This window comes from Salvelinus namaycush, chromosome 9 (genome assembly GCF_016432855.1).
Source record: "Salvelinus namaycush isolate Seneca chromosome 9, SaNama_1.0, whole genome shotgun sequence".
NCBI classification, from domain to species: Eukaryota; Metazoa; Chordata; class Actinopteri; order Salmoniformes; family Salmonidae; genus Salvelinus; species Salvelinus namaycush.
Window position 1 is genome coordinate 34,119,871 of NC_052315.1, and position 24,712 is coordinate 34,144,582.

Here is a 24,712-nt window from a genome sequence, read left to right on the forward strand (position 1 = left end):
AATGGTCTTCTGGCTGAATCGAAGCAAGGTGCGTGACCTTAATCTTTTAAACTCTCATGTCTCTCATTACATACTTCAACATGTATAGTCACACACTGACTGGGCCTGACACAGCACAAAATCCTATCTCATCTATGTCACCACTTGACTCAGCACTCCGATGTCTGAAGTCATTATGATACAAGGTCAACATAGGACTAAACCATTCTTTTCTTAGGTTACCATAAAAGAGATTAGGAGAATATCAGTAGAATGGGACTGGGTAAGAATGCATTTATTGTACAAATAAAACATCATAACGACATGTTATGAAATGTTCTCCTGGGATTTTACTGGCCACAAAAGAAGGTATACTTGCCAAAATATAATACAGTACTGGTCAACAAATAAATGCAAAATGACTCACATTCTTATTTTTCTACTTTTATACACGTCAAACAATATTCCCTTTAAGCTGCGCGCAGTAGCTTGTGACTTCCCCGCAGCTCCCCCAGGATTGCCTTGCAGAGCACAGAAGAAATATCAGCCCACAGAGAGAAGCAGGAGATTGAACTTGACTCAACTTTCTAGAGTTTTCCCTGTTAGTTAACACTATCAACGTTTCCCTTTACTGTGGCAATTGTGATCAAGTGAGTTATTAGCTCAGTTATAGATAATGTGTAGTCAGCAATAGGAGAGTGATTGCTTCCTACAAGAGCACAAAATGTCAACATTTCTAGACATCTTTGAAAAGCTAGTCAAATAAAGAGCTTTTTTGTCTTAAAGGGGCAGTGTTGTAATTTGAGACAGGCTTGAATAATAGAACAGCTATTTCCATGTGTTATGGGATGCATTTTCTCCATTGTTTTTGATGGTAGGCCACTCTGGAAGGCCTATATTATGATCAAATAGCAACAGTAGCCTACTTGGCCACTGTTAAAACGAACTTAAAGCGAGTACAACCTCAGTGTTCACAGTAAATGTGCTGAAAGTTGCACAGAATTTTCACAACGTTCAGGTTCGCACTCAGCAGACCTGCAATTTGCTAAATGCCCCCCCAAAATTAAGGGATCATTGATGTCAAATGATAGAATAAAAAACATACCCCTGATCTTTCTTCAGTTTGTTCAGGGTGATACTATATTTACATTGACATTTTTGTCATTTATTAGACATTCTTATCCAGAGTGACTTACAACCTGATACAAAAGACTGTGAATGTGTACAAATGATAACTTGCTATGCTTGCTAGTTACATTGTTTGCTATGTTGTAGACAATTCCTGCCATAGTAACTCTAGCTATCTATTGGAAATTGTGAAAGGGGCCCATCCCCCAACCCTTAAGGAAGTGCTTTGTAAACCATATTAATCAATGAATTAATCAAACCAGAATCATTGTCATATCATGTTGACTTTTATTATTCTCCGGCCCATCTGGCTCTACAACTCATCATAATAATCACCTTATCAACCCATCTTACAGAAATAACACAGTACTAAAAAAGGAATATTAAAGCATTGAAGATTATTTTCAGAATAAATAACACTAAAATAAGTACATAGTAAACTCCATTGCCTTGGCTCCAGACTCCCAGTGGGAGTAGAGGAATGAAGTTATCCCTAGAAACTGATCTAAGTCCAGTGTTGAATCGCTTTCCTCAATGGTGAAGGTTAGTATTTGAGCAGGGTAAACTCTTTCTAGATCTGGGCCAGAGGGAGAATTCCACCAGCAGCATCTCTCGAGTCAGGGTTAAGGGCTAGAGGTCAGGCGTCAAGGGCGCCCCCAAAAATGGTGGATAGATGAGATGTCCCACTCAGGCCGTTTACCATTGACCAAAAATGGTCAGTTCCTTTCTGCTTAAGGGGGTGGCTCTCCCATAGCACCATTGCATTAGTAGCTGGGTTTGGTCTGTTTAGTTTATTGACTGTATATGAACCAGAAAAAACTTGCGAGTGGAATGTCTCGCTTCCTCTTCCGTCACTCTGGTGGCCCCCTCAGTGATTCGTCGAAGAAGGACAGGGGGGCGTCTTGGCTGAGCAAGGGCATCCTCTCTCCAAGCACAGCGTCTCTGAAGTTTGGTCGTCTCCAGGCGTAGACTACACTGTTCAGACAGCCCTGCAGAGACACCGTCACCGCCTGCAGCGACACCAAGATGGAGTATAGTGGGTACCCAACCAAAAAAATCTGTATTTATTTTCACACAATTTTTTGCCTAAATCCAATGACATGTTGACATTTTTTTGTTGATTTCACATTGAATTCACGTTAGTTGGCAACTCAACCAAATGTCAGTCAGTTCAATGTCTAGTTTTGATTTACATCTGTGCCCAGTGGGTAAGGTTAAAGCATTATGGGTGCTTATCTAGTGTCATTATTAATTTTACATAGTTAAAGAACACTCTCTAGGGGAAAGGGTAATTCATTCTGGGTGATGGCATCTTGTTAGGGCTATGTATGTCTGCAGTCAGCAGTGAGATAGTTGTATAGAAATACTGACCTGTATAACATAGAGGGGGAAGAGCTTCTCTTTAGGTATGTCTGGCATCACAGACAGGACAACCAGAAGAAGAGCTGGTGACAGGAAAAAAAAATAGGAGGTTGGAGATACACGCAGACAATGTGCGTGTGTGTGTCAGAGGAGGCTGGTGGAAGGAGCTATAGGAGGACAGGCTCATTGTAATGGCTGGAATGGAATAAATGGAATGGAGTAAAACACACTTTTCCATGTGTTATATTTGTTTGGTACCCTTCCATTGATTCCGTTCCAGCCATTACAATGAGCCCGTCCTCTTATAGCTCCTCCCACCAGCCTCCTGTGTGTGTGTGTGTGTGTGTGTGTGTGTGTGTGTGTGTGTGTGTGTGTGTGTGTGTGTGTGTGTGTGTGTGTGTGTGTGTGTGTGTGTGTGTGTGTGTGTGTGTGTGTGTGTGTGTGTGTGTGTGTGTGTGTGAGTGCGTGCGTGCGTGCGTGCGTGCGTGCGTGCGTGCGTGCGTGCGTGCGTGCGTGCGTGCGTGCTTGGATGACTTGTGTACCTGGCGTCCAGCAGAAGATGATAACCACAATCATGTAGCGAACAGTGGAGAACACACCCCTCAGTCTTTTCCTGGAACGTGCGTCTCCCTCCACAGGAAATAGTCCCTCCCCGTACCTGCGATACAAGCTGTCCACCTTGTAGTAAACCACCTGCACAGGTACAGTACATCATCACTCATCATTTTCATGATCATCATTCTTCATTATATTGGCTGTAAACTACTTAAACTACTGTAAATGAACCCATGTTGATATGGTAACTGTATTGTGTGTTGTATGCTAGACTAGTGAAGATGTCTGGTACTTACTGTGCAGCACACCAACACTAGTATCACACTGAAGAAGAGAAAGCATCGCATGAACATGTCATGGATCTGTTCCTGAAAAACAAAACAAGGTCTCATTCAATATGCTCTCCAGTCCCTTCATAAACACACAGATACAACCCAGGTGGAACCAGGTATTTACTCACAATATCTGAGCAGTGGTCACTCCAGACATGCAAGAAGAGGATACAGCTAGGAGGAAACAAAATCACAGAGAGAGGTGAGATAAGGAAACCATTTCATTCATACGATTTGTTTCGCTATAGTATCTACATTTTCTCTCATTAGTGTCATAAGACACATTTTGACAAAGACACACACACACACCTGGTGCAGTATGTGCTAACTTCACTGTTGTTTGCTGTCCCGTGGCCGGCTGGTACCAAGTCCGCTGTGGTCAGGACTAAAGACATTGTGTACGCAAAGTACATCACCAACGGCGTAAACCTGTTGGGGCATCACACACACAAACAGTTAGGGACATATGTTGCTTTTAAGACACTACGCAGATCAGTTTGGTTAAAAGCAGGGATGTTATCAGTTGGAAATTAAATGGTGACTCACCACACAAGTGTATATACAGGCAAAACCACCACCCTTCGTCTACACTGGGACTGGGGGGAGAGAGAGATATTTGATTTTAGAATGAATCAAACAAAGTCGAGGTGTGTGTGTGCCCTTGGTGGAGGGTTGGGACCTCACCTCTTCCTCTCTTGGTCTCTCCCTCCATCCCTCGACAGCATGCTTTGACTCCCAGGCATACACTACCACCAGCAGAAACGACACACAGTAAAATGTCTGGAACAGAGAACACACACACACCATACACCCACAAACACACCCACAAACACACAAACACACCCACAAACACACAAACACACACACAAAGTTAAATGTATAGAAAAAAGCACACAGTAAAGTGTCAAGAACAGCAAGCGCACACAGTTAAAGGTCTGTAATAGAAAAGGACAAGCTGTAATACTGCTTCTTCACACTCTGTCTCTATAAATGACACAGCATAATGTCATGCTCCATGACATAACACAGTATAGAACAGTTCCTCCACCCCAAATGTACTGCGTGTTCTGTCTGACCTGCACATTATGTGAATGTGAAGTCTAAACAAACATGAACTAAAATGCTTTTAAAGTTGGATCACTCGCACTGCAGCACTCAAAGACAGACTATGTACAGTATCTATGCCTTATCTATACCTTAGTCTAGAGGTGAGCACACAAGCATTCTAGTCTTTTTATAAACAAAATTTCAAGTAATTGTTTGGCAATTCACAGATCTGTAGTGCGTCTCAAAGCTATAGAGTGTTTTTTAAGGAGACCACGTACAAAATTGAACTCGATTGTATCTACAGAACGTTCATTCTAAGTTGAGGATTATTATAGTGCACTATCCCTGCAAATAAGAACCACAGTAGGCTGGCTCACCAGTGACAGAGGCAGTAGGTGTTTACAGATTAACACACTGTCGGTGAAGCTGTCGGTCTCATTCATTGCATTGGTGAACATCAAGGTGGCTGCTGCCAACAGATCAGCTACAGCCAGCTGGACCAGGGGCTGCACCTAGAGAGACACAGGTGTGTGTTAGCAAAACTAAGAGAAAATGACAACAACATTGTACATCAACGGCCACAGAATATAGCCTGTCTAATGTGCTTGAGGTAAGTGGGAATAGACTTGATATCATTCATAGCCGTGGTGTTACAGCGTCTGTAAGACTGTGTCAAGGGTCACATTGGTCCCATCACCAACATTTCTGACAGTGCTCTGGATGGGTTATTGTATGTTTAGGCTCCATGGACATTCAGTAAATAGTTTGTACTGGTACTGTTCGTTCCCTGTTCTATAGTTCAGGTATTATTGTCCCTTTGTCCAGCCAGCCTCTGTGACCCTTCTAGAATATGCCTCTGACTTTAGCTAGAGTTGATAGAGCACACAGTCCTATAGTTCTGCCTCAATGAGGGAGTATAGACACAAGCAGACAGAGAGGGAGTAGCCTGGGCCACGTTCAGTTGGCCACAACGTTTCAGGAAACATAATGATTATGTTTTGTAGAAAAGACATGCCTCTATTTGACATTTAGAGTAAGGAATCATGTCAGCTCCATTCATGACTATTCTACCTGCAATGTTCAGGTAGTTACATCCTAATGAGAGTGAGCCTGGTAGACAGATATTTAGCCAAGACACCGCCTTGGAAATCATTTTTACAATAACTAAGTTGCATTATCACACTCACACACACACACATAGGTACACATAAGCACACACGCACAAACATACACACACACACACACACACAATCAAACATTCTCTTCTTATCCACCCACCTGTTCTTGTAAGTGCCTCCTCCTTGCGATGGAAACCACCAGCACTGAAAAACTCCCAATCAAGCTGTAAGCAGAAAGTAAAATACCTCAATACTGATTGTATAAAATTATAGCACTATTACATAACATTCCATCATTTCATTCAGCATGTTCACAAAGGTTGTGATGGAGAATAATTACAATTAAATTGAAACAGAAACCCATGAAATACAATAAAGAAATATAAAATCCAAGATAAAATGTAATGTACTGTAAGCCTACACCATGACCTATAAACCATCGGAATAACTAGCAGGTATGCCTGACGTAGATGGATTTAATTGAGCACACTGCCCATGAACTAACTAACTCTCTCTCTCTCTCTCTCTCTCTCTCTCTCTCTCTCTCTCTCTCTCTCTCTCTCTCTCTCTCTCTCTCTCTCTCTCTCTCTCTCTCTCTCTCTCTCTCTCTCTCTCTCTCTCTCTCTCTCTCTCTCTCTCTCTCTCTCTCTCTCTCTCTCTCTCTCTCTCACTCACTCACTCACTCACTCACTCACTCACTCACTCACTCACTCACTCACTCACTCACTCACTCACTCACTCACTCACTCACTCACACACACACACACACACACACACACACACACACACACACACACACACACACACACACACGTTTGTTTTACTATCATTGTGGGGACCAAACAATTGATTCCCATTCAAAATACTATTTTCCTTGAACCCTTAACCTTAACCCCAAACCCCTAATCCCAATTGTAACCCTAAACATAAACCTTAAGCCTAAAATAGCCTTTTTTCTTGTGGGGACCAGCAAAATGTCCCCACTTGTCAGAATTGTCCTTGTTTTACTATCCATGTGAGGACTTCTGGGCCCCACAAAGATATTAAAACCAAAAACACACACACCCACCCACACACACATACACATTGTGGAGGGGGCTTGGTTGAGGGTATTTAGTAAAAAGGGGGAGCTGTCCAACCGAGTAGGTGCTGAAATGGGAGACTAACAACTCAAAAATCACTCACTCATCTCAATACCTCTGCAATCAGATATAGGCTACATACATTCAAATATAAAAAGTCAAGGAAAAGAACAAGGTAGCCTCAAAAATTATGTATATCAAATTTGACCCCAAATAAACATATCATAATCAAGCGGTTCTTTGCAGCCAAGCAACAAACTCCTCATCTGCTATGCAGGCTTAAATTGCACTATGGTAGTGGCGTAACGAGCTATGGTTAGACATAAAAACACAGTGCTTTATATTTTTCTATGGGCCCAGGCTATGATGTGTTAGGATACATTCAGCATTGCGTTAGTCACATGCATGTCAGGTTGCTCAACTGGTCTGACTGGCAACACTGAAGAAATATGAATCTGAAAAGATGGGAGGCCAACCGTGTTATTATGACTTGACACATGAAGTCAACTTCTCAGTGGTGTAGCTTGCCAGTCTACATTTTCAACAACAACAAACTAAAATATGTTCTAGACTAACCAACTATACATTGGTTTGATTTGAAAACACAGGTAAAGTTATTTTCACTACACTTAAGAGCAGATAAATGTAGAAACAGCTAGACCTAAAAATCCTCAAATCCTAGCCAACATGGATGCAACACTTTACATCCATGTGTCACAGATAGTCTAAGGGTGTTTGAAGTCAGATATGCTTACCTTACAGACAGAGATACTAGGTACACAGTCGAGAGACCAGTGATCTAAATAAAGGAAGAAAATTCAAATCAATTCAATAGTGTGTTAAAATAGCCTACTATATAAAACAGACTGAGCCTGGGCTTATAGCGCCAAAAAGAGCGGCAAAATCTGGACCCCTACAAATCAGCCGGGCTAGACAATCTGGACCCTTTCTTTCTAAAATTATCTGCCAAAATTGTCGCAACCCCTATTACCAGCCTGTTCAATCTCTCTTTCGTGTCGTCTGAGATTCCCAAAGATTGGAAAGCAGCTGCAGTCATCCCCCTCTTCAAAGGGGGGGACACTCTTGACCCAAACTGCTATAGACCTATATCTATCCTACCCTGCATTTCTAAGGTCTTCGAAAGCCAAGTCAACAAACAGATTACCGACCATTTCGAATCCCACCATACCTTCTCCGCTATGCAATCTGGTTTCAGAGCTGGTCATGGGTGCACCTCAGCCACGCTCAAGGTCCTAAACGATATCCTAACCGCCATCAATAAGAAACAATACTGTGCAGCCGTATTCATTGACCTGGCCAAGGCTTTCGACTCTGTTGATCACCACATCCTCATCGGCAGACTCGATAGCCTTGGTTTCTCAAATGATTGCCTCGCCTGGTTCACCAACTACTTCTCTGATAGAGTTCAGTGTGTCAAATCGGAGGGTCTGTTGTCCGGGCCTCTGGCAGTCTCTATGGGGGTGCCACAGGATTCAATTCTTGGACCGACTCTCTTCTCTGTATACATCAATGATGTCGCTCTTGCTGCTGGTGAGTCTCTGATCCACCTCTACGCAGACGACACCATTCTGTATACTTCTGGCCCTTCTTTGGACACTGTGTTAACAACCCTCCAGACGAGCTTCAATGCCATACAACTCTCCTTCCGTGGCTTCCAATTGCTCTTAAATACAAGTAAAACTAAATGCATGCTCTTCAACCGATCGCTGCCTGCCACCTGCCCGCCCGTCCAACATCACTACTCTGGACGGTTCTGACTTAGAATATGTGGACAACTACAAATACCTAGGTGTCTGGTTAGACTGTAAACTCTCCTTCCAGACTCACATCAAACATCTCCAATCCAAAGTTAAATCTAGAATTGGCTTCCTATTTCGCAACAATGCATCCTTCACTCATACTGCCAAACATACCCTTGTAAAACTGACCTACCGATCCTCGACTTCGGCGATGTCATTTACAAAATAGCCTCCAATACCCTACTCAATAAATTGGATGCAGTCTATCACAGTGCCATCTGTTTTGTCACCAAAGCCCCATATACTACCCACCACTGCGACCTGTACACTCTCGTTGGCTGGCCCTCGCTTCATACTCGTCACCAAACCCACTGGCTCCAGGTCATCTACAAGACCCTGCTAGGTAAAGTCCCCCCTTATCTCAGCTCGCTGGTCACCATAGCAGCACCCACCTGTAGCACGTGCACCAGCAGGTATATTTCACTGGTCACCCCCAAAGCCAATTCCTCCTTTGGTCAACTTTCCTTCCAGTTCTCTGCTGCCAATGACTGAAATGAACTACAAAAATCTCGGAAACTGGAGACACTTATCTCCCTCACTAGCTTTAAGCACCAGCTGTCAGAGCAGCTCACAGATTACTGCACCTGTACATAGCCCATCTGTAATTTAGCCCAAACAACTACCTCTCCTCCTACTGTATTTATTTATTTTGCTCCTTTGCACCCCATTATTTATATCTTTACTTTGCACATTCTTCCACTGCAAATCTACCATTCCAGTGTTTTACTTGCTATATTGTATTTACTTCGCCACCATGGCCTTTTTTTGCCTTTACCTCCCTTATCTCACCTCATTTGCTCACATTGTATATACTTATTTTTTTTCTACTGTATTATTGACTGTATGTTTATTTTACTCCATGTGTAACTCTGTGTTGTTATATGTGTCGAACTGCTTTGCTTTATCTTGGCCAGATCGCAATTGTAAATGAGAACTTGTTCTCAACTTGCCTACCTGGTTAAATAAAGGTGGGGGGGGGGGGGGGGGGGGGGGGGATGCAGCTCTGTATGGTTTTACATAGGCCACTAGGCCTATAGCTATACCTAAAATGTAAATAGGTTTAGGATACACATCAATTTACTTGCACTAATCAGTGAAAAAAATATTTCATACCTGGTCATTATTTAAAGTTCCATTTGAAGGATCCATAGTGAATGAGCCGCACAATTGCCACCTTGGCAAAGTTATTCAAAGCGAACCTGTCCTTAGCCTGAAATAAAGAAAGCGTTATCCATGTGGTCCACAGCACAAAAGATATGATTCTTTCCATAAATCTGAGTGGGTTATTAACAGATGGCCCCGCCCATGGCACAAAGATATCTGCACCTTGGACCGGTCTGTCACGTGTCCACTTACCTGCACAACGAAAAGCCCCGCAGCACGGGACAGGTGAAGGAATGTCCCCTCGGGAATGCCGTGCATGGCTTTCTTTTGCCTGTCAATGAACCATGACTCATACAGGTTTGGAGATTTTTAGAAAAGGCCAGAGATTGAAATGAATCCTTGCATAACCTGGAGATTCCAGAATATGGGGCCATTGAAGTTATTTCTTTATGGGACACACAAATACAGATGAGAAATACTAAAATGCAGTAAAAACATTGTTTACTCTTAATACCCGATTAACACATTTCTCTGTGATAGTAGACTGTGATAGTAGGCTAGCTGCCCTAAGTGTCTGTTACACCCTCTATAACCACTGTGGTTATTATTTGACCATGCTGGCCATCTATGAACATTTCAACATCTTGTAGAACGATCTGGCTTTAATGGCCATGTACTCTATAATCTCCACCAGCACAGACAGAAGAGGACTGGCCACCCCTCAGAGCCTGGTTCCTCTCTAGGTTTCTTCCTAGGTTCCTGCCTTTCTAGGGAGTTTTCCTAGCCACTGTGCGTCCACATCTGCATTGCTTGCTCTTGTTTTAGGCTGGGTATCTGTATAAGCACTTTGTGATAACTGCTGATGTAAAAAGTGCTTTATAAAATAAATGTGATGGATTGATTGGGGCAGCACACTCCTGATAACACAGAAGTCTCACGTTTTGCACATCTATTGCACAGAATATCCTCAGTTAGTCAGGTGTGCTCTACACCTGTCGTGAGTGTGCACGTCGTGCGTGCAAGTTTATGTTTCAAACAATCTCTATAATGTGTGACATTGGTCCCTGCCCACTGCAGAAACAAACACATGACATCCCTCACACTTTAGAATTGAATGACATGCATCATGAGAAGGATAAAAAAATGCATGCTACCCTCTGATGTTAAATTGTGCTGTCAGATGCTATGGTGCGCTGAGAAATACCAAAGATGATCTATACCGTGGGGCAAAAAAGTATTTAGTCAGCCACCAATTGTGCAAGTTCTCCCACTTAAAAAGATGAGAGAGGCCTGTAATTTTCATCATAGGTACACTTCAACTATGACAGACAAAATGAGAAAAAAAATCCAGAAAATCACATTGTAGGATTTTTAATGAATTTATTTGCAAATTATGGTGGAAAATAAGTAGGGAGTTTCAGAGGGAGTTTGAAACTTGGTAGTCAGTGTTGCAACCGAGGACAGAATAATTGAATTTGCTATGTGCTTCAGCACTAGGCGGTCTCATTCTGTGAGCTTGTGTGGCCTACCACTTCGCGCTGAGCCGATGTTGCTCCTAGACATTTCCACTTCACAATAACAGCACTTACAATTGACCAGGGCAGCTCTAGCAGGTTGAAAAGGTGGCATCCTATGACGGTGCCACGTTGAAAGTCACTGAGCTCTTCAAGAAGACCATTCTACTGCCAATGTTTTGTCTATGGAGATTACATGGCTGTGTGCTCGATTTTATACACCTGTCAGCAACGGGTGTGGCTGAAATAGCCAAATACACTAATTTGAAGGGGTGTCCACATACTTTTGTGCTTCTATATACAGTAAATGCAGTACATCGACTCTTCCTCGGGAAATACTGGCCAGAGGGTCAATCTGATGTGACATTAGTTCGCATTGCAATAACAGCGTAACCGTGTTGTAATGACATCTGGTGCCACACAATTGAACTGCAGCTGGCTGGCAAAATCAGTGTGAACAAGTGACCTTTTACTCATTTTTTTTATGTGATACAAATGAGTAGGGTTGGGTCGGTCGAACCCGTAAATGCAGAGTCGTTTTACTTACGATAATGTTTGTCAAGACACCTGGCCTTGCATTAATGGGTTAATATTATTGTTGTTGTTCAATTTCCATCAGCACATTGAACCCACTGTATTACTAATAAAGTTGAGTCAAATAGATGACGTCGGGAGTTCCACGTTGGCCCGGACGTGGCAGCAGCATCAGAGGACAGAAATAAACGATTCTTGCTTTGGGTGTCACAAACAGAACGATTCACGCCTCGTCTCAACAACGACAAGAATTTAGAAAAGCTTTGCTTAAGATTTTGACATTCACTCACAACATGGGGCTTCTAATCTCGTCAGTTTTTACCAGACTGTTCGGCAAGAAACAGATGAGAATACTTATGGGTAAGTGTCAGCTGTTCGCTAACTAGCTGAAGTCGATGTCAGGTCATCTGTCTAACTTTAGCTTTCAAATGTAAAACTCACGCCACTGGAGTCTTTATTGAGTAAGTAGCCCATGAAGAAAAACTGATTCGTTGGACCCAAATGATTTAGCTTGAAGATTCAATAGTAACGGTAACAAATTAGCTAACGTTACGTTAGTTAACATTAAAGTAACGTTAGTAAATATTTGTTAGTGTTGCTAACTGCTACATTACTGTAGCTAGCTAACGTTAACTTTTTAACTCCCTCGTATTTCATATGTTACAACGATTCATCGATACGTATGCTATGATGCTGGTGAAGTTGTTTCGCGCACCTACAGTGCTGGTCATTAGAAAAAACTATTTTTTGTTGGTTCATTGTCGTGTCAACAAACTTGCAGAATGTTCATAGCCAACTAGCTAACAAAATACCTATCTACTCTAGCAATGTTGTCTTTGAGTAGTTTTTTTTGAGTAGTTTGTTAGTTCTAGTTAACGTTAGCTAGCCATTTTAGCTTATCTGTCATTTGCTGGTGGATTTTCGTATCTTCAAACAGCTGTATCGATATGGATAGTCAATGAGTGATTGCTCGCTCATGCTTGCAGTTGTATGTGCGAATGAGATCTCATTATTTTAATCATAACGTTGTTTGTGTGTTCTCAGTTGGCTTGGATGCTGCAGGGAAAACCACTATCTTGTACAAACTGAAGCTGGGAGAAATAGTGACCACCATTCCAACTATTGGTAAAACACACTCAAACAGTCACACCCACCACCTGTCACCCTCCAGTCTCAACTGTTCCTACTCCGGGCATCAACCTTTGTTGATGATCACCATAGCTAGGTATATTGGAGTCACTAATCACATTCACACAGAGTGTACAAAACATTAGGAACGCCTGCTCTTTCCATGACATCGACTGACCAGGTGAATCCAGATGACAGCTATGAGCTCTTATTGATGCACGTGTTAAATCCACTTCAATCAGTGTAGATGGAGGAGACAGGTTAAAGATGGATTTTTAACCCTTTAGACATCGTTTGTGTGTGTGCCATTCAGAGGGTGAATGGGCAAGACAAAATATTTAAGTGCCTTTGAAATAGGTATGGTAGTAGGTGTCAGGTTTACAGTTTGAGTGTCAAGAACTGCAACGCTGCTGGGTTTTTCACACGCAACAGTTTCCTGTGTGTATCATGAATGGTTTTCCACCCACATTAGATCCAGCCAACTTGACACAACTGTGGGAAGCATTGGAGTCACCATGGGCCAGCATCTCTGTGTTCCTAATGTTTTGTACATGTTGTATATAGCCTAATATTGACATCCATAAATTGTGGGAGTGACATTTAAACCCAATACATGCATACATACAGGTCCACCACACCCTCAAAGTTTCCAAGGTGATAGCTCATGTGACGACAATTGTTTTTGAACACTGGAAATTAGAAATGTCTATTTGTTTAAGGCCCTTAATGGTGTGTGTGTGGGTGACAGGCTTTAACGTGGAGACGGTGGAGTACAAGAACATCTGCTTCACCGTGTGGGATGTGGGTGGGCAGGACAAGATCAGACCTCTCTGGAGACACTACTTCCAGAACACACAGGTAACTCACGCACCAAAAGGAAACCGGGGAGGCTACACTACAGCCTGCTCTTTTACTACTCTTATGTAATGCCTCCGGACATCCTCCTGACTGTCCCTGCCCTGCTCTGACTTTGTGTTCCTCCCTCAGGGTCTGATCTTTGTAGTAGACAGCAACGACAGAGAGAGAGTGGCTGAGTCTGCAGAGGAGCTCTCCAAAATGGTGGGTACAGTGCTCTAGATTAAAATAAGAAATACACTGGTGCTCACAAAAATACACTGGTGCTCACAACTTTAAAAAGTTAGAAGCACCACATGACATTTAGGAACACCTGAAAATGTGTTTTTTAAATGCATTTTTTTTTAAATTCAGAGCCTAAATTAATTCTAGCTGCTCTTGACACCTGTTGTGCCCTAGAAACTAATATGTAACATTGTAAATTAGGGCTGCACGATATATCGGTGAACCTATCGGTATCGGATGATATTAGCTAAAAATGCCAACATCGGTATTGGCCGATGTCTAGTTTAACACCGATGTCAAAGCTGACGTGCATACCTATATATCGTAGGTACGTGATGTAATGACGCCATGTAAAATTTTGCGGTACACCTGCAACACAGCATTCCTAACCTAGCCCACAATGTCAGTGTGACAACTCAAAAGACGAAATCCATTAAAGCCAAGATGATGTAATTCTTTGCCCTTGACAATCAACCGTTCTCTGTCGTGGCTGATGTTGGCTTTCGCCAACTGGTCGAGCACCGGTACATACGATCAAGTGCGCTATTTTTCAGATGTTGCCCTTCTGGAGTTATACAGTAATAGCGTCACTGCTATTAGCTTCACAACATACATACTATGGAACACCGTTTGGGTCTTTGCGTTTCAAAAAGATACAGTAGCACTGTCAAAGCTGTGCAAACAAGCAAAAGCCGGCCACGAAATGTGTTTACAATACCTTGTTGGTAATAAAGCATAATTTGTTTGACCGCAACTTCTGGGGTAGCTAGCTTTAGCTTGGTACCTAGCTAGCGCCAATACAACCAGCCTGAAAACAATGACCAGTGGAAACGGCAGTCATTTTCATTATTCTCACATGTTGTTCGCCTATTGAAATTTAACTTCAGTTCATGAAAATAAATAGCTAGCCAGCCACTTAACCTTGTTTCCCAAAGCTAACGTTATAAGCAGCCAGCTAGCTTCATCTGGCTAGTGAGGCTTGACCGGACTTGGTTATGTATTGTGAAGCTAGCCACAATAAGGATTAGGTACAATAGTGGTATTTGCGGTGTGTCTTCAAAATAAAAGTATGTGATGCAAATATATACAAATAGTAGAATTATGTTATACTTTTATTTTGAAGGCTAACTGCAAAGTCCACTAGTGGCTAATCCTTATTGTGGCTAGCTTCACAAAGATGGGTTTACATTTACATTTTAGTCATTTAGCAGACGCTCTTATCCAGAGCGACTTACAAGTACATACATTCATACTTTTTTGTACTGGCCCCCCGTGGGAATCGAACCCACAACCCTGGCGTTGCAAGCGCCATGCTCTACCAACTGAGCCACACGGCTCAGCCACACGTTTGACCACCATTAATCAAATAAGAACTGTCTTATAAATTAGGGTTATTTTAGATGACACCTAGCTATATAGTTAGCTAGCTAACTATAGCTACTGAAACAGATTATGTTGTTTTGCTATGTTTTTTGGGAAGAACATTGTTTGCATCCATGAGCTAGCTAGCTTTTTATGACCAGCACTATAGGTGCACGAGACAACTTTACCAGCATCATAGCATACGTATCAAATCGTTGTGACAGATGAAATACGAGTGATGGTGTATGAACGCGTTAAATTATGTGACGTGCAGTCATATTCAGGTCCTGATTGGTCAAAAAGCTTATTTGACACGTCAAGTAGTGTTATTTGACGTATCTTTTTTTGACATGCAAAGACCCAAACGGCGTTCCATAGCAATCCTGGTTGAGAATGAAACGCCTGAACAAATAAACAACGAAACAGCACAGCAAGTAAGTGAAAGAAATAATGGGAACATGCGTAAATGCCAACAAAATAACTCTTTGGTCAGTGTGGTGTGCGTGTGACCTTTATTTAACTAGGCAAGTCAGTTAAGAACAAATTCTTATTTACAATGACGGCCTACCCCGGCCAAACCCGGATGAAGCTGGGCCAATTGTGCGCCGCCCTATGGGACTCAATCGCGGGCGGATGTGATGCAGCCTGGATTTGAACCAGGGACTGGAGTGATGTCTCTTGCACTGAGATGCAGTGCCTTAGACCGCTGCGTCCATGTGTCTGTTAAGCATTCTAGTACAGTTAAATAGTTAAAAGGCCGCAATTTTTTTTAATATCGGTATTTTTTGGGTGGGGCAAGGAAGATATCGGTATCAGCCAAAAATGTAATATCGGTGCATCACTAGTGTGAATACATTAGTTTATTATAAAAGCTAAAATGTTGATACAAATATCTGGATATACTGGTGAAGTTACCAGACGGGTATACTACAAAGCAGGATCAATGAGTTAGCCAGCTAACTTTGATAAACAACCAGAAAAAACAGATTTTTCTGGTTCGTTAAGAAATCAAAACTTGTTGGTTGATTTTGGTGGTTGTCAATTAGACAACCACAAAATGCCCATTTCAAGCTTATCCCACCCCAAAAAATTGTTATTTCAGAATATTTAGGTAAGTTAGCTGGCTAATTCATTTATGCTGCTTTGTAGTATTATACTCTAGTTAGCTAGATAGCCATTGAGTTAACATGGCTGAACAAAGTGTAACAAATGGTTAACAACGTCAACGTGCGAGTAGTTTTAGAATGACCCGCGACATGATTTATCAATGTGAAATGCACTATGGGAAGATAAACATTTTGCACCGGTAATATGGGCCGATTCTTTTGACCTGGTTGGTCTAGAAATGAAGCTGTTTGCGCTGCAGTAATGGTGCAACCATGACTCTTATGAATCTGCACAGATTTGTTTCCCTAGGGCACTCGGAAACAACGGTACAGCAAAGCTTTATCATTACAACAATTATCTGGGAGGTTTTTCACAGTGCTCCCAAAATAAAACAAAATATTTAGTCTCGTATGCAACCAAATTAGTTGTACTTTAGAGCCCTGGGTAGGAATATTTACTGTATGTATGATATGTAGCCAGCTAACAGTAGGTATATTTAGTGTTGGTATGGTATGTAGGCATAAAGGCCTGGTCTGTTTATTTATAATTGACTGGACATTGAAACTTGGTGGGGGTGCACACCCCCATTTACATCGACGGGGCCGCAGTGCAGAGGGTCAAGGGCATCAAATTCCTCGGTGTCCACTTAACGGAGGACTTAACATGGTCCTCTCACACCAGAAGGGTTGTGAAGAAGCCACGGCAACGCCTCTTCTCCCTCAGGAAGCTGAAACGTTTTTGCATGGCCCCTCAGATACTCAGGAACTTTTACAGCTGCACTATTGAGAGCATCCTGACTGGTTGTACCACCGTTTAGTACGGCAACTCCCATGACCGGAAGGCCCTACAGAAGGTGGTGCGGATGGCCCAGCACATCACTGGGGGTGAGCTCCCAGGACATATATGCCAGGCGGTGTCTAAGAAAGGCCTGAAAGATTGCCCAAAACTCCAGCTACCCAAGACATGGGCTGTTCTCCATGCTCCCGTTCGGCAGGCAGTACTGGCGCATCAAAGCTCAGGCAGACTCCTAAACAGCTTCTATCCCTTGGCCATAACTGTTAAATGGCTAACAACTACTCCTCTCCCACAGACTATCCAAACTGACTCTATGCCCATCCACAGGTCTCTACTGACTCAGACACAACTTACGCTGCTGCTAAAGTGATTATTGATTAGATGTATTAATTCCTTAAGCTGCTGTACATTGATTGCCAATACCATTAGTATTTATCCTGCTACTGGTCACTATTACCCCTGTTTACGTGTGTGTATACACTATCGTTCAAAAGTTTGGGGTCACTTGTAAATTTCCTTGTTTTCCATGAAAACATACATGAAATGAGTTGCAAAATGAATAGGAAATATAGTCAAGACGTTGACAAGGTTATAAATAATAATTTTTAATTTAAATATTTGTGTCCTTCAAACTTTGCTTTTGTCAAAGACTCTTCCATTTGCAGCAATTACAACCTTGCAGACCGTTTGCATTCTAGTTGTCAATTTGTTGAGGTAATCTGAAGAGATTTCACCCCATTTGCTTGATGGGCACTTTTTACGTACCATACGGTCAAGCTGCTCCCACAACTGCTCAATAGGGTTGAGATCCGGTGACTATGCTGGCTACTCCATTATAGACAGAATACCAGCTGACTGCTTCTTCCCTAAATAGTTCTTGCATAGTTTGGAGCTGTGCATTGTCCTGTTGTAGGAGGAAATTGGCTCCAATTAAGCGCTGTCCACAGGGTATGGCATGGCAAAATGGAGTGATAGCCTTCTTCAAGATCCCTTTTACCCTGTACAAATCTCCCACTTTACCACCACCAAAGCACGCACAGATCACATTGGCTCCACCATGCTTGACAGATGGTGTCAAAGCACTCCCAGTATCTTCATTTTTTCCTGCGTCTCACGAATGTTCTTTGTGATCCAAACACCTCAAACTTAGATGCGTCTGTCCATAACACTTTTTTCCCCAATCTTCCTCTGTATAGTGTCTGTTCTTTTGTCCATCTTAATCGTTATTTTTATTGGCCAGTCTGAGATGTGGCTTTTTCTTTGCAACTCTGCCTAGAAGGCCAGCATCCCGGAGTTGCCTCTTCATTGTTGACGTTGAGACTGGTGTTTTGCGGGTACTATTTAATGAAGCTGCCAGTTGAACTTGTAAGGCGTCTGTTTCTCAAACTAGACACTCTAATGTACACTCCTCAAAAAAATAAAGGGAACACTAAAATAACACATTCTAGATCTGAATGAATGAAATATTCTTATTAAATACTTTTTTCTTTACATAGTTGAATGTGCTGACAACAAAATCACACAAATTATCAATGGAAATCAAATTTATCAACCCATGGAGGTCTGGATTTGGAGTCACACTCAAAATTAAAGTGGAAAACCACACTACAGGCTGATCCAACTTTGATGTAATGTCCTTAAAACAAGTCAAAATGAGGCTCAGTAGTGTGTGTGGCCTCCACGTGCCTGTATGACCTCCCTACAACGCCTGGGCATGCTCCTGATGAGGTGGCGGATGGTCTCCTGAGGGATCTCCTCCCAGACCTGGACTAAAGCATCCGCCAACTCCTGGACAGTCTGTGGTGCAACGTGGCGTTGGTGGATGGAGCGAGACATGATGTCCCAGATGTGCTCAATTGGATTCAGGTCTGGGGAACGGGCGGGCCAGTCCATAGCATCAATGCCTTCCTCTTGCAGGAACTGCTGACACACTCCAGCCACATGAGGTCTAGCATTGTCTTGCATTAGGAGGAACCCAGGGCCAACCGCACCAGCATATGGTCTGAGGATCTCATCTCGGTACCTAATGGCAGTCAGGCTACCTCTGGCGAGCACATGGAGGGCTGTGCGGCCGCCCAAAGAAATGCCACCCCACACCATGACTGACCCACCGCCAAACCGGTCATGCTTGAGGATGTTGCAGGCAGCAGAACGTTCTCCACGGCGTCTCCAGACTCTGTCACGTCTGTCACGTGCTCAGTGTGAACCTGCTTTCATCTGTGAAGAGCACAGGGCGCCAGTGGCGAATTTGCCGATCTTGGTGTTCTCTGGCAAATGCCAAACGTCCTGCACGGTGTTGGGCTGTAAGCACAACCCCCACCTGTGGACGTCGGGCCCTCATACCACCCTCATGGAGTCTGTTTCTGACCGTTTGAGCAGACACATGCACATTTGTGGCCTGCTGTAGGTCATTTTGCAGGGCTCTGGCAGTGCTCCTCCTGCTCCTACTTGCACAAAGGCGGAGGTAGCTGTCCTGCTGCTGGGTTATTGCCCTCCTACGGCCTCCTCCACATCTCTTGATGTACTGGCCTGTCTCCTGGTAGCGCCTCCATGCTCTGGACACTACGCTGACAGACACAGCAAACCTTCTTGCCACAGCTCGCATTGATGTGAGACTCCGTCTCATGCTACCACTAGAGTGAGAGCAACGCCAGCATTCAAAAGTGACCAAAACATCAGCCAGGAAGCATAGGAACTGAGAAGTGGTCTGTGGTCACCACCTGCAGAACCACTCCTTTATTGGGGGTGTCTTGCTAATTGCCTATCATTTCCACCTGTTGTCTATTCCAGTTCCACCTGTTCCACCTGTTGTCTATTCCACCTGTTGTCTATTCCAATTTGTAAGTCGCTCTGGATAAGAGCGTCTGCTAAATGACTAAAATGTAAATGTAATTTGCACAACAGCATGTGAAATTTATTGTCAATCAGTGTTGCTTCCTAAGTGGACAGTTTGATTTCACAGAAGTGTGATTGACTTGGAGTTACATTGTGTTGTTTAAGTGTTCCCTTAATTTTTTTGAGCAGTGTACTTGTCGTCTTGCTCAGTTGTGCACCGGGGCCTCCCACTCTTTCTATTCTGGTTAGGGCCAGTTTGCGCTGTTCTGTGACGGGATTAGTACACAGCGTTGTACGAGATATTCCGTTTCTTGGCAATTTCTTGCATGGAAAAACCTTCATTTCTCAGAACAAGAATAGACTGACGAGTTTGAGAAGAAAGTGCTTTGTTTCTGGCCATTTTGAGCCTGTAATCGAACCCACAAATGCTGATGCTCCAGATACTCAACTAGTCTAAAGAAGGCCTGTTTTATTGCTTCTTTAATCAGAACAACAGTTATCAGCTGTGCTAACATAATTGCCAAAGTTTTTTTTATTTTTATAAACTTGGATTAGCTAACATAACGTGCCATTGGAACACAGGGGTGATGGTTACTGATAATGGGCCTCTGTACACCTATGTAGATATTCCATAAAAAATATGCAGTTTCCAGCTACAATAGTCATTTACAACATTAACAATGTCTACAATGTATTTCTGATCAATTTGATGTTATTTTAATGGACAAAATGTGATTTTCTTTAAAAAACAAGGACCCCAAACTTCTGCACGGTTGTGTATATAATTGGTATATTACCAAAAGTATTTATATATTCATGCTACCAGTCACTTTTTCAGCCCTGTTTGCTTGAATAGCCTACCAGTCACTTTATGTATAAACCCACCTTAACCACTCCTGTACCTGCACATTGAATAAGGTACTGGCACTGACATGTGTATATACTTGTGTTCCTTAATAAACTGACGAGTTACTCTATCACTGCATTGTTGGGAACGCCCTCTCAAGGTAAGAATTTCACTGTGCTGTTTTACACCTCTTGTATCCTGTGCATGTGGTGAATAAGCTTTGAAACTCAGTATCTCAAACTAGCGAATCAATCACTGTCTCCCCCCCCCCCCCCCCAGCTCCAGGAGGATGAGTTGAGAGAAGCAGTATTGCTGGTGTTTGCTAACAAGCAGGACCTTCCCAACGCTATGGCGGTCAGCGACCTCACAGACAAACTGGGACTGCAGAGCCTCCGCAGCAGAGTGGTGAGTCTCACTCACGCCCGTGTAAACTCCGACATAGACATACACGCACACTATTCTCAATGTTTTTCTTCCTCCTTAGTGGCACGTGCAGGCGACCTGTGCGACGCAGGGCACAGGGCTGTATGAAGGACTGGACTGGCTTTCCAACGAGCTGTCCAAGCAGTAATACCGGACATAACAGGCGAGAGAAGCAGAGAACGATAGAGGGTGAGAACACCTCGGGGAGAGAGAGACTGACACCTTTAATCAACTTTGGTCTTGAAGAACCTGTGCCCCTAGAGTGGACAGAACTTGTGGACAATGCAATCAATACCTATTGGAACATGTTATGTTACTACTCTTTTTACTTTATTGTCATCCCTTCAGATACTTGTCTAATCTTCACATTTTCCCCAACCTCATGTCTCGCAGCAGATAAACTGTCGCTCTGTTGCATGTTTAGAAATTGCTGCTCTGAGACACCATGTTCAACTGGGTCGAAGTTGCCCCAAAACGCTGATCCTGGGTCACACTTTTTTCTTATTGTTTTGTATATGGTTAAGATTAGGATTGGGTGTGTTGTAATCTGATCCTAGATCTGTGGTTAAGGGCAACTTCTACCTCAAAGTGTTCAGCTCCACTAGACTTCATGGACATTTTCACTGAAACAACCTTACCCCTGTGACCTCATTGCCATTCTATGTCACCTCGGTAAGGACAGAAGCTTCTAGAATGAGATGAAGACACTGATGCCATAAACCTCAAGATGTTTGAGGAAGTCTTTCTGTGCTGGGAGCCAAATGGAACTCCTTTAGTGACTGGAACCACTGGAAACAGTTGGCTCCTGGTACTTACTATTTTCTTCATCTCATTGTAGAGTAGGTTTGCTCTGGGTTCTCCACTTAGAAAATATGAGATTCTTGACACTTGTCCTTTTTATTTTTTATGCAATAACCCATTTCCTTATGTGCTTTGATGTAAACTGGGAATCTGAAATGGTTAGGTAGTTGCTGCCACTAAGCATTGAAATGGGCTGAATACTTTTTCATCCACCTTATTGTTCAGGTTAGGATGGGTTATCTGATCTAGGAGCTGTGTTTAGGTATAACTTCTACCTCAAGCAAGTTGAAACCACACGAGGCTGTTTTGTGAGAATAAGCAGCACCTAACCCAGACTGGGCCTGTTCTAATACTTAAATGTTTTCTTCCCTCCTGCCCTTCCTTGAACATTATTAGATTTAAGAAATACTGGCTTGAAACAATGCAGTGGAAACCTTGTCCTCACTTGACCAATCTTTGATGACCTAAAGGGAAGAAGCAGAAATTGTGTTTTCTAAGCATTGGAACAAGGCCAATATCAGTGTTGTATAGTGCAGTGGCATGCTTTGGCTCAGCTGCGTGTGGTTGTGGTTAGGTGTGCTCTTCTGGCTGATTTTGCACACTTAATCTGACCCTTCCACACATACCCCTACCCACTCCCCGGGCTAGGCATACATTCCAGCTGACTGACTTCTTCTGGAAGCTGCCTCACAACTTTGAATGATGTGATAACTAATTGTTTTACAAAAGATCTCAAAATAAATTCACCTGTTAAATTGTGTTTTTCTGAGGATGTAACTTTGCTTGTCTATGTTCATGTGTTCTGGATATTTCAGTATACGTATGTAATTCTCTGTAGATTGCGTTAATGTGTAATGTACTCATGCTTCATCTTTGGCAGCCACACGCTTTAGGTCTCTCTGGTGGAAGTGAATTTGCTCCTTTCTGGTATTGTGCCAAAGCCAACACTAGACAAACCTGAGGGTGACTGTGCACATTCACTTGCCTGGCTGAGTGGCAATCTGGAATGAGATGAAACCAGGACCAAACTGATGCAAATTACTTCTGTCTAATGTCCTTGATTTCACACAGTGCCTCAGTCAGGTTTTACCAAAAATATAGAGGGTGTGACACCATAGTCCACACTGCCACCTCGGTTTGGGGGGGGGGGACTAAATGTGAACCCGGAGGGGCCCCAGGACTGAGTTTGGGAACATGTAATAGAGGACTGAAATGTTCAGACAGATCATGAGATGGCAGTTGTAATCCAAGAGAGGGAGTAGTTTGCATGGTAGTGTGTGTGTCAGCCCAGGTAGTTTCTGTTGGGAGGGGTTGGGTACAAGCTCTGTTTGTGCTAAGTCAGTATTATGAAATGTGACATCTTTGTCTCAAATTACAGAAGTCATTTATGGAGTAAAGAGAGTGGATTGGTCAAACAATACAGTAGGAATTATCCTCACAAAATTTAAGTTTCCTTTTATTTGTGTAACAGCAAAGACCAACATGTTGAGTCAAATCAAATGTTATTTGTCACATGCTTTGTAAACGACAGGTGTAGGCTAATAGTGAAATGCTTTTGCAACAATATAGACATTAAAATGAAATAGTGACAAGCGGAATACACAGTGAATAACAATAGAGTACAAATAACTTGGCTACAGTGTATATACAGGGAATACCAGTACTGAGTCGCTATGCATGGATACGAGGTAGAGGTAGATATACTGTAGGAAGGGGTAAAGTCTCTAGGCAACAGGATAGATAGTAGGCAGTGGCAGCAGCGTGTGTGTGTGATGTCAGTATGCATGTGTTGGGGTGTCAGTTTAATTATGTGTGATTGTGCATAGTCAGTGCAAGAGTTGGTGCTAAAAAGGGTCAATGCAGAGAGTTAAATAGTTAACGAATAGCTAACTGGATTAACTATGTAGCAGTCTTATGGCTTGTGGGGTAGAAGCTGTTCAGGGTCCTGTTGGTTCCAGACTTGGTGCATTAGTGAAGAGAACAGTGGCTTGGGTGGCCGGAGTCTGACAATTATTTGGGCCTTCCTTTGACACTGCCTGTTATAGAGGTCTTGGATGGCAGGGAGCTTGGCTCGAGTGATGTACTGTGCCGTACTCACCACCCTCTGTAGTGCCTTGCGGTCGGGTGCCTTGCTGTGATGCAGCCAATCAAGATGCTCTCAATGGTGCAGCTGGTCTGATGAAACAAAAATAGAACTGTTTGGCCATAATGACCATCGTTATGTTTGGAGGAAAAAGGGGGAGACTTGCAAGCCGAAGAACACCATCCCAACCGTGAAGCACAGGGGTGGCAGCATCATGTTGTGGAGGTGCTTTGCTGCAGGAGGGACTGGTGCACTTCACAAAAATAGATGGCATCATGAGGATGGAAAATTATGTGGATATATCGAAGCAACATCTCAAGACATCAGTCAGGAACTTAAAGCTTGGTCGCAAATGGGTCTTCCAAATGGACAATGAACCCAAGGGTACTTCCAAAGTTGTGGCATAATGGCTTAAGGACAACAAAGTCAAGGTGTTGGAGTGGGCATCACAAAGCCCTGACCTTAATCCTATAGAAAATTTGTGGGTAGAACTGAAAAAGCGTGTGCGAGCAAGGAGGCCTACAAACCTGACTCAGTTACACCAGCTCTGTCAGGAGGAATGGGCCAACATTCACCCAATTTACTGTGGGAAGCTTGTGGAAGGCTACCCAAAACGTTTGACCCAAGTTAAACAATTTAAAGGCAATGCTACCAAATACTATTTGAGTGTATGTAA

At 42.9% G+C, this 24,712-nt stretch overlaps 2 protein-coding genes across 2 annotated transcripts; one reads left to right on the forward strand and one right to left on the reverse strand.

Moving 5' to 3' along the window:
* Positions 1–1,403: 1,403 nt before the first annotated feature.
* On the reverse strand, positions 1,404–9,845 carry si:dkey-30c15.2 (uncharacterized protein LOC558938 homolog). The gene is made up of 12 exons (XM_039000399.1): positions 9,780–9,845; positions 7,359–7,402; positions 5,682–5,745; positions 4,781–4,915; positions 4,041–4,148; positions 3,903–3,952; positions 3,666–3,785; positions 3,485–3,530; positions 3,321–3,392; positions 3,012–3,162; positions 2,479–2,552; positions 1,404–2,117 (listed from the first exon to the last, which is right to left on the reverse strand). Exons 1-12 carry the CDS (start codon positions 9,843–9,845, stop codon positions 1,959–1,961), a joined length of 1,089 nt encoding a protein of 362 aa, XP_038856327.1. The 3' UTR covers positions 1,404–1,958.
* Positions 9,846–11,701: 1,856 nt separating this feature from the next.
* Positions 11,702–22,713, forward strand: LOC120053994 (ADP-ribosylation factor 4-like). Its single transcript, XM_039001346.1, has 6 exons — positions 11,702–11,935; positions 12,620–12,700; positions 13,452–13,561; positions 13,691–13,762; positions 21,009–21,134; positions 21,214–22,713. Exons 1-6 carry the CDS (start codon positions 11,869–11,871, stop codon positions 21,298–21,300), a joined length of 543 nt encoding a protein of 180 aa, XP_038857274.1. The 5' UTR covers positions 11,702–11,868; the 3' UTR covers positions 21,301–22,713.
* Positions 22,714–24,712: the final 1,999 nt, after the last annotated feature.

What these genes read in the sequence shown, in the direction of transcription:
- LOC120053994 (XM_039001346.1), top strand. Translation starts at nt 11,869, where the DNA reads ATGGGGCTTCTAATCTCGTCAGTTTTTACCAGACTGTTCGGCAAGAAA. An exon ending in ACAGATGAGAATACTTATGG is followed by an intron (nt 11,936 to 12,619) that starts GTAAGTGTCAGC and finishes GTGTGTTCTCAG; the next exon opens with TTGGCTTGGATGCTGCAGGG. An exon ending in GACCACCATTCCAACTATTG is followed by an intron (nt 12,701 to 13,451) that starts GTAAAACACACT and finishes TGTGGGTGACAG; the next exon opens with GCTTTAACGTGGAGACGGTG.
- si:dkey-30c15.2 (XM_039000399.1), bottom strand. Translation starts at nt 9,845, where the DNA reads ATGCACGGCATTCCCGAGGGGACATTCCTTCACCTGTCCCGTGCTGCG. An exon ending in CTAGTATCTCTGTCTGTAAG is followed by an intron (nt 5,746 to 7,358) that starts GTAAGCATATCT and finishes TTCTGCTTACAG; the next exon opens with CTTGATTGGGAGTTTTTCAG. An exon ending in GGAGGCACTTACAAGAACAG is followed by an intron (nt 4,916 to 5,681) that starts GTGGGTGGATAA and finishes GTGTCTCTCTAG; the next exon opens with GTGCAGCCCCTGGTCCAGCT.